General features: G+C 44.6%; 1 protein-coding gene across 3 annotated transcripts; it reads left to right on the forward strand.

The window, feature by feature from the left end:
* The first annotated feature begins 3,244 nt into the window (after positions 1–3,244).
* On the forward strand, positions 3,245–8,776 carry LOC115794328 (retinol dehydrogenase 12). 3 transcript variants are annotated; one of them, XM_030749766.1, is made up of 8 exons: positions 3,255–3,433; positions 3,773–3,907; positions 5,555–5,746; positions 5,817–5,978; positions 6,072–6,191; positions 7,064–7,268; positions 7,958–7,976; positions 8,059–8,776. In XM_030749766.1, the coding sequence occupies exons 1-8, from the start codon at positions 3,292–3,294 to the stop codon at positions 8,068–8,070; spliced, it is 987 nt and encodes a 328-aa protein (XP_030605626.1). In that variant the 5' UTR covers positions 3,255–3,291; the 3' UTR covers positions 8,071–8,776. The 3 variants fall into 3 exon arrangements, with proteins under 3 accessions (XP_030605627.1, XP_030605626.1, XP_030605625.1); XM_030749765.1 differs by having other exon boundaries at positions 3,260–3,433; positions 7,958–8,776; XM_030749767.1 differs by lacking the exons at positions 7,958–7,976; positions 8,059–8,776 and having other exon boundaries at positions 3,245–3,433; positions 6,072–6,252; positions 6,859–7,207.
* The last annotated feature ends 3,661 nt before the right edge of the window (positions 8,777–12,437 follow it).

A 12,437-nucleotide genomic window follows, 5' to 3' on the forward strand; every position in this document is an offset into this window, starting at 1 on the left:
GTGCTACCATCTGGTCCCAGTTTTAGAGTTTGGACCTGGTCCTGGTCCAGGTTCTGAGTCTCACCTGGCTCTCCGTAGTTGTCCGTGAAGTCCATGTCATCTTCCTCAACGCTGTCATCTACCTGCTGCCATGGCTCCAGCTCCTCCTCCTCACACTCCATAAACAACTCTGTGTCCATGTTGCTATGGAAAACATCAGAGAAACCATCGTCATCATCAAGCCGTGACCAGGCAGAAACTGCAACGCATGACCTTCATATTCAGACATTTAAAAGGGGGTGGAGCTCCATCACATTAAAGTCAAACCAGTTGCACGCCTGCCCAAGAGAAGCTCAGAGCTCGATTTAACCTGACAGCCAGGTGAGCGTGTGATTCCTTCACAGGTGTCTTCACCTGCAAACACTCTGTGTTCAGATTTAAACAGTTTACAGAGAATCCGTCTCAGCGCGCCTCTGAGGAAGCTTATCGCAGTGATGTAAAACTGAAAGGTGCAAACTGGCGTGGATAAAAAAAAACAAAAACACAAAACATCTGAATTTACAAAAAAACTTAAAAACACTGAAAGGTCAGTCTGCACTTACAAAACGCACAACAATCAACTCAAATATACAGAAAATGTCTTCAGTCTTTGCTGTTTGGTCACATCTGTGAGCAGGTTTTCTGTGATCTGTCTGAACCCAACAATCAGCGCTCAGAATCCCTGAAACAGGCTGTAATACGTCTGCGAGCAGGGCCTCAGGACCAGCTGATGTCAGCCATCCAGCTGATTCATACCTCACTCTATAAAAAAACAAGTCTTTCTGAGCAAAGTCAGTTGATTCAAATATGCTGTTTTCATAAAAAGAAGGAAAAGTGTGCAGTTTCACGCTGAAACCAGAATATATTTTCATTTCTGTAGAAGTTCCGCGGCTGAAATCCCTGCGCTTCACTGACACAGGGAGCTGAACCTGCTGCACAGGTGCGCTCTGTTTGTGAGGACGTATTTTCACTTTTTCCTGCAGCTGCTTCTCTTTGTTAAAGGCCTCACTTTAAATAAAGTTTTGCTGTTATTCAGAAGATCAAACTAGCCTAATGTGATGTATTCATCAACTGATTGATCAGCTGATCATGAAGTTTTCACAATAAATTCGGTTTGTCGGTGGGAGGAGGGGTAGAAGGAGAGCTCGCACATATTTAGAAACTAAACATTAACCTTTGTGTAAATCACTGTTTTCTTTTTAATTAAATAAAGTTGGATTCAGTCACCTCAGTGTGTAATGCCGGCTACCGCCAAAGGGGGCCCCCCACCTGCACGCTGGGCTTTTTGTTCCTGTGAGCTCGAATGGAGCGCGCCTGTCCCCGGCGGGACCTAATCTGCAGCCCGGCGGGACCTGGCTTGACCGGTCCGAGCCGGCCCCAGGTCACCGGGCTCTCGGATCCAGACTAAATGCTCAGCCCGTGGTGCGCACACCCCGACTGCAACGCACCGCCCCGCCGGTGGCAGCCGGCTGATGCACACCGAGCGCCCCCCGAAAATTTCCGGGATCTGCGCGTTAAACCGAACCGGACCGAGCAGGGCTTACCTGATGCTGCAGCGGCGTCGCGGAGCTCGGGTGGGTTCTGCTGCAGGCACGCTCCGGTTCGACAGTCGGGGGCGGGCCTTCCTCCCACTGCCTGTATCACAGCCGCGAATTGGTCCACACAGACCGTACGTCACTTCCCGTTCAGGCAGCGCTGCCGCTTATTGGTCGGTGTGATTTTTCTGGAGGAACTGAAGTGTGAGGAGAGCCGCGGGTTTTCCAGCCAGAGGCAATAAACCGCTCCCCGTTGGCCGGAGCGCTTCTGGGAGCCGGCCCAGCGGAGTGCGGATCCGCAGCCGCGCCGGGGATACCGCTGCCAGTCAGCAGGGAGGCCGAGAGCCGCCAAGACCGCGGCCACTCTCAGGGCAGGGCGCCATTTTGTTTTTGTTGTTTTTGGTGGGGCGGGGCCACTGATAGTGACGTCACGAGCTGAAAAAACAAAAAATGCGCCAAGAAGTAAAAAAATAAAAAAAACAACCCCCCCCCCCGAGTTTTTCCTGCTGTTTGTACTTTAAAAAAAAAAAAAAAACAGCGCGCACAGGTGACCTACAGTACTCCACGCCTATGCCCACAAACGGAACTGACGTCATGCAGGTTTCAGATTTTATCTGAGACAGGTTTTACTCGTGCGATTCAATCCTGTGACTGCACCACATGTACACAACACACAGCTGTAAGAACACAAAAACTGATTCATATATATATATATATATATATATATATATATATATATATATATATATATTAGTATTCCATTGTTTGTGTAGTTCCTCTCACTGCCAGTGGGGGCAGAATAGCTGCCAAATCTGTTACAGATGGGCAAATTTTCGTGTTAATCTGTGGTTCTCAAATCCGGGCCTCGTGGCCCAGTGTCCTGCAGGTTTTAGATGTGTCTCTGCTTCAGCACACCTGAGTCAAATATAGAAGTCATTAGCAGGACTCTGGAGAACTTGACTGCATACTGAGGAGGTAATTCAGCCATTTGATTCAGGTGTGTTGGATCAGGGACACATCTAAAACCTGCAGGACAGGGGCTCTCGAGGCCTGGAGTTGAGGAACCCTGCTCTAACCCCTAACCCTACACTGGCAGAAAGACAAGTCAGCAGAAGACCATCTGGTTGCATGGGCAGCCAACTTTCACAGAGCATTCAGCTCGCAGCACTTTACTATTCTACTAAAAAAACACACACACCATATTTACAACAACACACTCACAGAGAAATGTAGCTACAGTTAGATTTCTCTGTGTTAGATTGCAGAGGCAAAGCAGGAGACTGATGAAACTAGCTGATGAAAGACCTCTTTTTAGTTTTAAAGAGACATGAAAAGTAGTTCCCAGAGTCTGATCTGCACAGGTCCATCAGTCCTCCTCACGCTGTAAGATTTTAAACTACTCCGAACCCAATAATTAAACTGAGTTTTGCACTGGAATATCTTATCGGCAATATGGGTGTTTATGTTTTTCATCACCAACTGTACCAATTAGTGTGACATGTAGTTGAAGTATATCAGTAGAATTCAGCTGAGGGGCCACCGTGACCACCTGAGGCCTGTCCATGGTTTTTGAACAGTAGATGTGGTGGAGATTGGTGGTTTGCAGCACTTGTGATCCTGTCCAGCATGCCAAACTGATTCCAGAGCAGCTCTGTGCTGGATAATCTGCTCTAATCTGTTAATCTGTGCCTTCCTCCGCCTGGCTCAGCTTGCTCTCAGTTTGTTCTGACCTGCAGAGATGAAAGCTGCAGATATGGAAGGCTTCCTGGTGCTGCCGTGGCCCAGCGGCGGTGGCGGCAGCTCGGACCCAGGCATGGAAGAAGAGGGCTGGGAGCACCTGATGCTGAGCTGTGGATCTCTGTTGGGAGTCATGCTGATCTGTGAGATTTAACTTCTGATTTTTCATCCAATATATTTAAATGCCAAAAAAAAAAAAAAATCTTTGTTTGACCAAGAAAATAGTTTTCTATGACGGAAAAAGAAAGAGCTCACACCCACATTAGAGTAAAAAATGATGTTAAATCTGCTGCAGAAAGTTTTTGAAGCAGGTTAAATGTCAGATCACGCAGGTTCAGAGAAATAACAGCATCATCAACTCAAAAAAGAACATCTAATCCAGGCCTCACCACACTACTGTACCTAAATCTGTGCGTGTGTGTGTGTGTGTGTGTGTGTGTGTGTGTGTGTGTGTGTGTGTGTGTGTGGGCGCGGGCGCGCAGGCTTGGTGCTGTTGAGGAAGTGGATTGCAGGTGGAGTTTGTCATTGTTCGGTTCAGCTGGATGGGAAAACAGTTCTGATCACCGGAGCAAATGGCGGCATTGGCAAAGAGACCAGCAAGGATCTGGCACGCCGAGGTGAGCCTGGTTTTATCCCGAGTGTTTTACTGTGTGAAGCTCGGAAGAAAGACTGGACAGACGGTCTCAGATCTTGTCACAGAGAAACAGGGAAACAGTAAACTCTCTTGTGCTCATGTCAATTTAACATATAAAATGACTTTTTAATACTTGGATGAAAATTCTTGCAGTCAGTGAAGGACCATGGACATTACTGGAGGCTGAGTTTCCTTTTTGAGATGCTCTGCAGGCCTTCACTGCAGCACCTTCAGCTGCTGTTTGTCACTCTCTCTGCCTTTAGTTTTGTATTTAATAATATCAGGTGAGATCAGGTGACTGACTCGGCCATTGAGGAATATCCCACGTCTGTGCTTTGAGAAGCTCTTGGGTTGCTTTGGCTCATTATCATCTGTTCTGTGAAGCTGTCTGATCAGTTTGCAGCAGGTGTCAGAGTGTGAGCAGAGAGTACAGCTCTGTACACTTCACAGTTCATCCTGCTGCTTCTATCAGCAGTCACATCATCAGTAAACACCTGTAACCTGGCTCCACTGCAGTGCCCATGCCATAATGCTGCCTCCCCCATGTTAGATGATCCTTCAGATCATCAGCTGTTTCTCTCCTTCTCCATCCTTTTCTCCTTTCATCATTCAGCTACAGCTTCATCCTGGTTTCATCTGTGCAGAGATTTATTTTCTGACCTGTGCAATCTCTTTAGATGTTTCCTAGTAAAGTCTTATCTGACCTTCCTGTACTTTAGTGTAACCAGTGGTTTGCACCGTGTTGTAAACTCTGTATTCCTGTTCATGAAGGCGTATCTTGGTTGCAGACCTTCACAGTGATCCTCCTGCCTCCTTCACTGCTTTGATCCGGATGTTCTCTAATAAACGTGCTCGCTATGGAAATGTTTTTTTTTCCTGACTTGAACGAGATTGAACGATTTTGGAGAAAATCTTAAACACTCCTAAAAACTGAAAACTCAAAAGAAGAGAGAGCTCTCAGCTGGAGACAAAACGGATTTTCCAGCACCGGGTTACTCATCCCGGTTAAAGTCTTTAACACAGAACACGTCATCGCTGACACACGTATTTCATGTGTCCTGCCCTACACAGACTTCCTGTAACAGTTACCATAATAATCCTATGTTGGGTGTGAAACGCAATTTCTCAGCTTTCAGGAACCATTGGAATTTTTCTGATAGGACAAACTGTCGTGTAATTACAGTGATTCAAAGTGTGCTTACACAGTACGCAGTAATGCGCTTGGTATTAAAGGCTGTTAACAGGTGGCTAGGTGGCGATGGCCTGGTGTTAAGGGGTTAATAACAAATCCACACTGGAAGACATCCTGCGAGTACTCCCTGAACTGATCCACAGAACTAACATTGGGAACATACGAGGAAACATTCTGTTCTAATTTTCTTTTGAAAAACTCGTCTAAACTTTGCACACGTTTCACTTCCTCTATAATATCTGCCCTCCCAGTAACTAGGAGGAAGAACAATACTCTTAATCAGCTCACACCATTCAGCCTGTGATCGTTACCGTGACCTCTGACCCCTGATGATGTCTGAGGGCGGTGCACAGCTTTAGACTCTTACTGACTGTCTGTCTTCTGATGAAGAAGAAGCAAACTGAACTCTTCTTCACGTGTTTGTCTGGTTGGCGTCAGGAGCCCGGGTGGTAATGGCGTGCAGAGACCTGACTCGGGCAGAGCGGGCGGCCGAGGAGATCCGGCGGTCGACAGGAAACAGTAACATTGTGATCAGACACCTGGACCTCGCGTCCACCCACTCCATCAGACAATTCTCCAAAGACTTCCTGGACAGTGAAGAAAGGCTGGACATTCTCATCAACAACGCAGGTGAGCTCACTTAGGGACGGGCAATGGTCAGTTCTGCTGTCTGTCTTTCTGAGCATCTGTCTGTCTGCAGGAGTAATGATGTGTCCAAAATGGCTGACAGAGGATGGCTTTGAGACTCAGATGGCGGTCAATCATTTGGGTCATTTCCTGCTCACCAATCTGCTGCTGCCAAAGTTGAAGAGCTCTGCCCCCAGTCGTGTGGTCAATGTGTCATCCATTGCCCACAATGGAGGTATGACCTCTGACCCTGATGTCTTTAAATTCTCTGTGATGATGATGATGTTTGTTACCTTTCTTTTCTACCTTCTATGTTTTTGTTTTCCAGGTCATATTGACTTTGATGATTTGTTCTTCAGCCAAAGGCCATACAGCTCTCTGGAGAGCTACAAACAGAGCAAACTGGCCAACATCCTGTTCTCCAGAGAGCTCGCCCGACGACTCTCAGGTCCCACTAAATGGCAGAAACACTCAGAGGTCCCTGCAAACATTAAAAACGCTCAGAGGTCCCTTCAATACGGTGGCCCTGAAGTGCAAACCACATCAACAAATCACTAGTCACAACTAAAAATTTAAAAACACAACAGCATATCCAAAACACTACGACATCTTACAAAAGCACAACATTAACTAAGCACAATTACGAATCACAAAACACAACGACATTAACAAAACGGAGGAGGTAGGTCCCAGTGGGAAAACCTGGGAAATCGCTGATTGGACGACGCCACGTTTGGCTTTTGAACCGGAAGTTAGGGCGTTCACTCTTTCAATGTTTGGATAGGCAGGAACACAGACACAGTGTTATGCATTGCTCTAGCTGTGGAAAAGAGGTGGTTGAACTGTCACCAGTAATATTTATGTTTTCAACAAATGCGCTGAAGCCCTAACTTCCGGTTTAAAGGCCAAAAGTGGCGTCGTCCAATCAACGATTTCTCAGGTTTCCCACTGGGACCTACCGTTTTGTTAATGTTGTTGTGTTTTTGTCATTTGTAATCGTGCTTAGTTAATGTTGTTGTGTTTTTGTAAGATGTCGTAGTGTTTTGGATATGCTGTTGTGTTTTTAAATTTGTAGTTGTGACTAGTGATTTGTTGATGTGGTTTGCACTTCAGGGCCATCGTACTGCAAACATCAAAAACACTCAGAGGTCCCCGCAAACATAAGGAAAACCAAAAACTTAGTGGTCCCCACTAACAATGAAAGGTTGGATCAGAGGAAGGTTTATATAACCCCTCAGAAGTGTGAGCAGTGTACTTGGTTGCTGAAGTACCTGAAGTGCCTGTAAACCCACCTCCTGACTGTCATTACCTTTCCTCTAGGCTTTGGTGTGTCGTCGTTCTCTCTCCACCCAGGTATTATCCGGACCGAGTTGGGTCGTCATGTGGAGGATTGGTCACCCCTGCTGGGATTTCTGCTAAAGCTCCCATGCTTGGTATTCATGAAGACTCCATGGGAGGGCTGCCAGACCACTTTGTACTGCGCTCTGACGCCGGGCCTGGAGGAATTGTCTGGACAGTACTTCAGGTAGAAGGCAGGGGAGGCATTGAAGAAACACCAATAATTCACTGACCAGAACTGGAGCTCAGACTTCTGGGACAGTCTGTTATTACAATGAATCGTACAGCAGCCATTTCATTGGTCAGATCATTGCATTAAAAATGCTCCAAAAGGCTCCAACAGCACAAACACGGTCCAGAGGTCCAGTTCAGGGACTCTGACAGTTGTTATAAAGCGGGAAATTAGTTAGAGACCAAAGCAGTTTCTTTATCAGGTTGTAAACATGTTTATTTCTGCGGTAAAGTTGGACATTTTAACATGGGAGTCTATGGGGACTGACTCACTGCTGATGCCTCTGCTGGACGCCAGAGGAACTGCAGGTTTTTGGGGCTTCAGCTTTATTTTTCAGCCCTGGAGGTTGATGGTTGGATATGACTGATGACCAGGAAAAAATTAAATACTTGATGGACTTTTCTTTGGATTTAAAAGATGACTTATGAATGCACATCAAGGGTCTTTTGTTTGCAGTTATGTTTGGTTATAAACACACATAGGGACCATCAGGCATGACCTTTGTTTTTTTGTTTTCAATTCAATTCAGTTTTATTTATATAGCGCCAAATCACAACAAACAGTCGCCTCAAGGTTTTGTTTTGTTTTCCTCACAAACAAATGAAACTAAATAATTTGTATAATGTTCATATCCGTGTTTGCAGCGACTGTGCAGAGAAAGAACCTGCTCCAGAGGGACAGGATGATGTGGTTGCAGGGAAGCTGTGGGAGGTGAGCGCTCGACTGGTTGGACTGAAGGACACATCCTGACCTTTGACATCACAGGAAGTGATGGAAGTGCAGACTGGAGCAACCCCTATTAGACCTGAAACAAAAAGAGACTTACCTTTTGCTAAGATACAGTTTGAAAGTGAAGCTTTGTGTTGCTATGTTGGATCGGGTCCAGATGTGTGCTTAGCTTTCAGAGTCCAGATGCTGAATGTTCTCTGAATGTTCACCAAAGGTTCCCCCTATATTCCTGGAACATTCCCTGAATGTTTCCTCAGTGTTCCCTGACGGTTTCCAGAACATTCCCTGAATGTTTCCTCATTGTTCTCTGAATGTTTCCTCAATTTTCCCACTCTTTAAGTTCCCTTGATGTTTTTCTGATGTTCCCTGCATTGTTCCATGATCATATCCTTCATGATTCCTCCACGTTCCTTTTTTTTCTCTTTTCTTTTCTGTCTCCATGATGTCTTGATGTTCTCATTGACCTCCTCTGTCCTCCACTTGACTGGTTGATGTTTGGTGATATTTGTTGCCCTGGTTGTGGTTTTATTAAAGGCAGCTTAGTATTTTATACTCAGGAGACTCTCTGTGTTAAATAGATTTAAAAATAACAATAAATCCAAAATGAAGCTGATTTGTCCTTTTGCAGCTTTTTGAATTTCTCCTAAAAGGACTGTATTGAGCATGCTCTCTGGATGGAGATTGGAAACATTTTCAGAGCAACATTATTTTCAATAAATAAGGCCTCATGTTTTAGTGTGGTTCCAGCTCTTCTCTATCTTGTATGGTTTAAAGTGGTCCGGAACGGTTCCAACACTTTCAGTTAATGAGCAGTTAAATCGTATAGGATGCATAATACTGTAAAGTGAGTTCATTTTTCACATGCAGGAGAAGCACAGATCAGCCTTGTGCTGCTTCCGCTGACAGCATGGAGATCTTTGCTCAGTCATATGAAAATAGTGACGTCCCGCAGCCAGCTTACAGCCTCCAAGCACTCTTCTTTCCTTCTCATTGCCTGTGATGTGGTCATGTTGCAGATGTACAGTGCTGTGAAGGTTGTGCCGTCCTTGACAGCAAGAACTGCAGTCAGCCATTTGTGATAGCTGGCAGTGAGTCTTTCACATCATTGTGGAGGAACTTTGGCCCACTCTGCTTTGCAGAAGGGTTTGAATTACATTCAGTTCAATTTGATTTTATTTATATAGCACCAAATCACAACAAATAGTTGTGATAAAGGTGCTTTATACTGTAAGGTAAAGACCCTACAGTAATTACACAGAAAACCCAACAATCAAAACGACCCCTTATGATCAAGCACTTGGTGACAGTGGGAAGGAAAAACTCCCTTTTAACAGGAAGAAACCTCCAGCAGAACCAGGCTCAGGGAGGGGGGGGTCATCTGCTGTGAGGGGGAGAGAGACAGGACAAAAGACGTGCTGTGGAAGACAGACAGAGGTTAATAATAACTAATGATTAAATGCAGAGTGGAGTATAAACAGAGCAAAAAGAGGTGAATAAGAAGAAACACTCAGTGCATCATGGGAACCCTGCAGCAGCCTAGGCCAACTAGGGGCGGGTTCAGGGTCACCTGATCCAGCCCTAACTATAAGCTTTATCACAAAGGAAAGTTTTAAGCCTAATCTAATCTAACCTAATTCAGCCACATGTGTTTTGGATCATTGTCCTGCTGCCTAACCCAAAGGTGCTTCAGCACACAAACTGATGGCCAAAAATTCTCCTTCAGGATGTTCTGGTAGAGAGCAGAGTTCATGGTTCCATCAGTTACAGCAAGTCATCCTGAAGCAGCAAAGCAGCCCCAGACCATCACACTACCACCACATCTGTCTGTTGGTCTGAGGCTCTTTTTATGAAATGCTGTGTTAGTTTACGCAGATGTAACAGGACTGAAACCTTCCAGAAAGTTTTTGTCTCGTCAGTCCTCAGAATATTTTCCCTAAAGTTTTGGGGATCATCATGATGTTTGTTAGCAAATGTGAGACGAGTCTTTGTGTTCTTGTTGGTCAGCAGTGGTTTTCTCTTTGGAGCTTTTGCCCAGTCTCTGTCTTATTGTTGAATCATGAACTCTGACCTTAACTGATCCAAGTGAGGCCTGCAGTTCTTTTGATGTTGTTCTGGGTTCTTCTGTGAAATCCTGGATGAGTCGTCGATGCGCTCTTGGAGTAATCTTGGTAGGCTGGCCGCTCCTGGGAAGGTTCCCCACTGTTGCAGGTTTTCTCCATGTGTGGATAACGGCTCTCACTGTAGTTCTCTGGAGTCTCAAAGCCTTAGAAATGTCTTTGTAACCTTTTCCAGGCTGATAGATGTCACTGACTTTGTTTCTCAGCTGGTTCTTTGGATCGTAGCACGATGTGCTGCTCTTTCAGTGCCTGCTTCACTTTGTCAGACAGCTTCTGTTTAAGGGATTTCTTCTTTAAGCAGGTCTGCAGTGATCAGGCCTGAGTTTGGCAGTGACACTAAACTCAGCTTTCTAAAAAAAATGTGGTTAATCAGTTAATTCATGATTAAATGAGGGGGCAGTGACTTTTCACACAGAGAGCAGGTAGGTCTGGAGAGCTGTTTCCCTTAACAAATGACATTGTGGATTAAAAAACTGCATTTTTGTATTTACTCTGGTTATTTTTGTCTAATATTAAATTTTATTTGATAACCTGAAACATGTAAGTGTGACAAATATGCAAAAACTAAGAAATCAGGAAGGGGGCAAATACTTTTTCACAGCACTACAGAAGAGGAGTGAACATTAACGGAGTAACATTTTTTTAAGGGGCAGGTAATTTCAAATGCAGCTTTTTACTCTGCTCAACAGACATGACAAATATGTAAATTTAGCCTGCAGGCGCATTTTGTGAGAAACCGTTTGTGTTGTCACAAAACATCAGGTCATGGGACTTCTTTCCAAGTAATTCTAAGGGTTCTCCCACCTGTCGAATCCCATTTTAACCCATTTTTAATCCACTTTTCAACATCCAGAAGAATCTTCTGATGGACCGAGTTGAGTTGTCTTTAAGTCTTTATTCAGAGGAAGATGTGCAAGACGAGGAATCCCTCAGTGAGAGTGCTATTTCTGGGCTTTCGGCCCAACCCTTTTACAATCTAAAACTCAAACATTTCAGTTTCTCACATAAAAATAAAACTGGGCTGTAGAAAAATTAAACTAACTCTATGTAGTACCTACCAAACTACCTCAGAGTCAGATTACTACAGGACACAACAGACAATAGTATTAATAACCTCATCATACAACTGTTTCTGCTATTCTGTCCACTGCCGTAAAGCCTCTCCATGGCAGTGCCGCACTTTGGTCACATGGTGGAGCTATTGCTTCACAAGCCTGTTAGAGTTCATGCTGAACCCTCACTGACCCGATGGCAGCTGTAACCCTTCTTCTTCTTCTTCTTCCTGTAGCATAACAGCAGCGTCCAAACAAACAGACCTACAGAAAGTCCTCCACACAAACTCCCTCTCTGTGCTGCAATCTCCTCCAGCTGCCTCAGATCAGCAGCTCAGCTTCTTACTGACTTTTAGCAGAACCAAATTCTGGCTTCTCTCCTTTCCCTCGGCTTCTTGGAGGATTCAGAACTGATTTTAGGATTTCCCTCATCGCTTTTAGAGCATGTCTGGGTCTGGGGCAGAAATGCCAACCCCCTGTGAGCCAGTTCACAGATCCTCAGGTGGGTCTTTTTGAAGCTTAAATTTGCAGGTACCTTCAGGACCTCTGGGCTTTAGATGGACCTGCTTTAGGAGACAAAGCTCACAGAGACTTACTTTAAGTCGCTTTTTTAAACACATTTTTATAGACTGGGTTTTATATGATGAAATTACATCTGTTTATTGTCTGTACTGCATTATTTTAGTTTTCACAGACTTTTACTTTAAATTGTCCTGGTTTTCCGTCTCAGGCTTATTTGGTTTAAAATTTTTCTTTGTTTTTTGTTTGTTATGTTCTTAGTTCCCATGTTTCTTATTCTCATGTATTCATATTATTCACATATGTTAAAAATAGTGTGCACAAGAAAGTGTTTGTAGGCCTTTGATAGGGGTACAGAGGGTTAAATCAGGGACAGCCAGTACTGGGGCACTGCACAAGAGAAGCTTGGCTGAAGGAAACGAGTCGTGACATAAAATATAGAAATAAAATTTTCCCTCTGAGAGCTAACACCAAGTTTTCACAACCTCACATGGTGTCTGCTCTCACTGCAGTACTGTATCACTTCCTGTTCCAGAGCACAGTGGTGTTCTTGTGTAGCTGCTTAATTATAAATCTCTAGATAACGACTTATTTCACAGTGTAATCTTCACCTGCTTTATCCAAATCACACTCTCTGCTGAATGACCTGTAAATCGTATTCACATTATTCACTTTTTGTGCTTTTAGGGATTTGCTGTCTTAGCATA

This window comes from Archocentrus centrarchus, chromosome 16 (genome assembly GCF_007364275.1).
Source record: "Archocentrus centrarchus isolate MPI-CPG fArcCen1 chromosome 16, fArcCen1, whole genome shotgun sequence".
Lineage (NCBI taxonomy): Eukaryota > Metazoa > Chordata > Actinopteri > Cichliformes > Cichlidae > Archocentrus > Archocentrus centrarchus.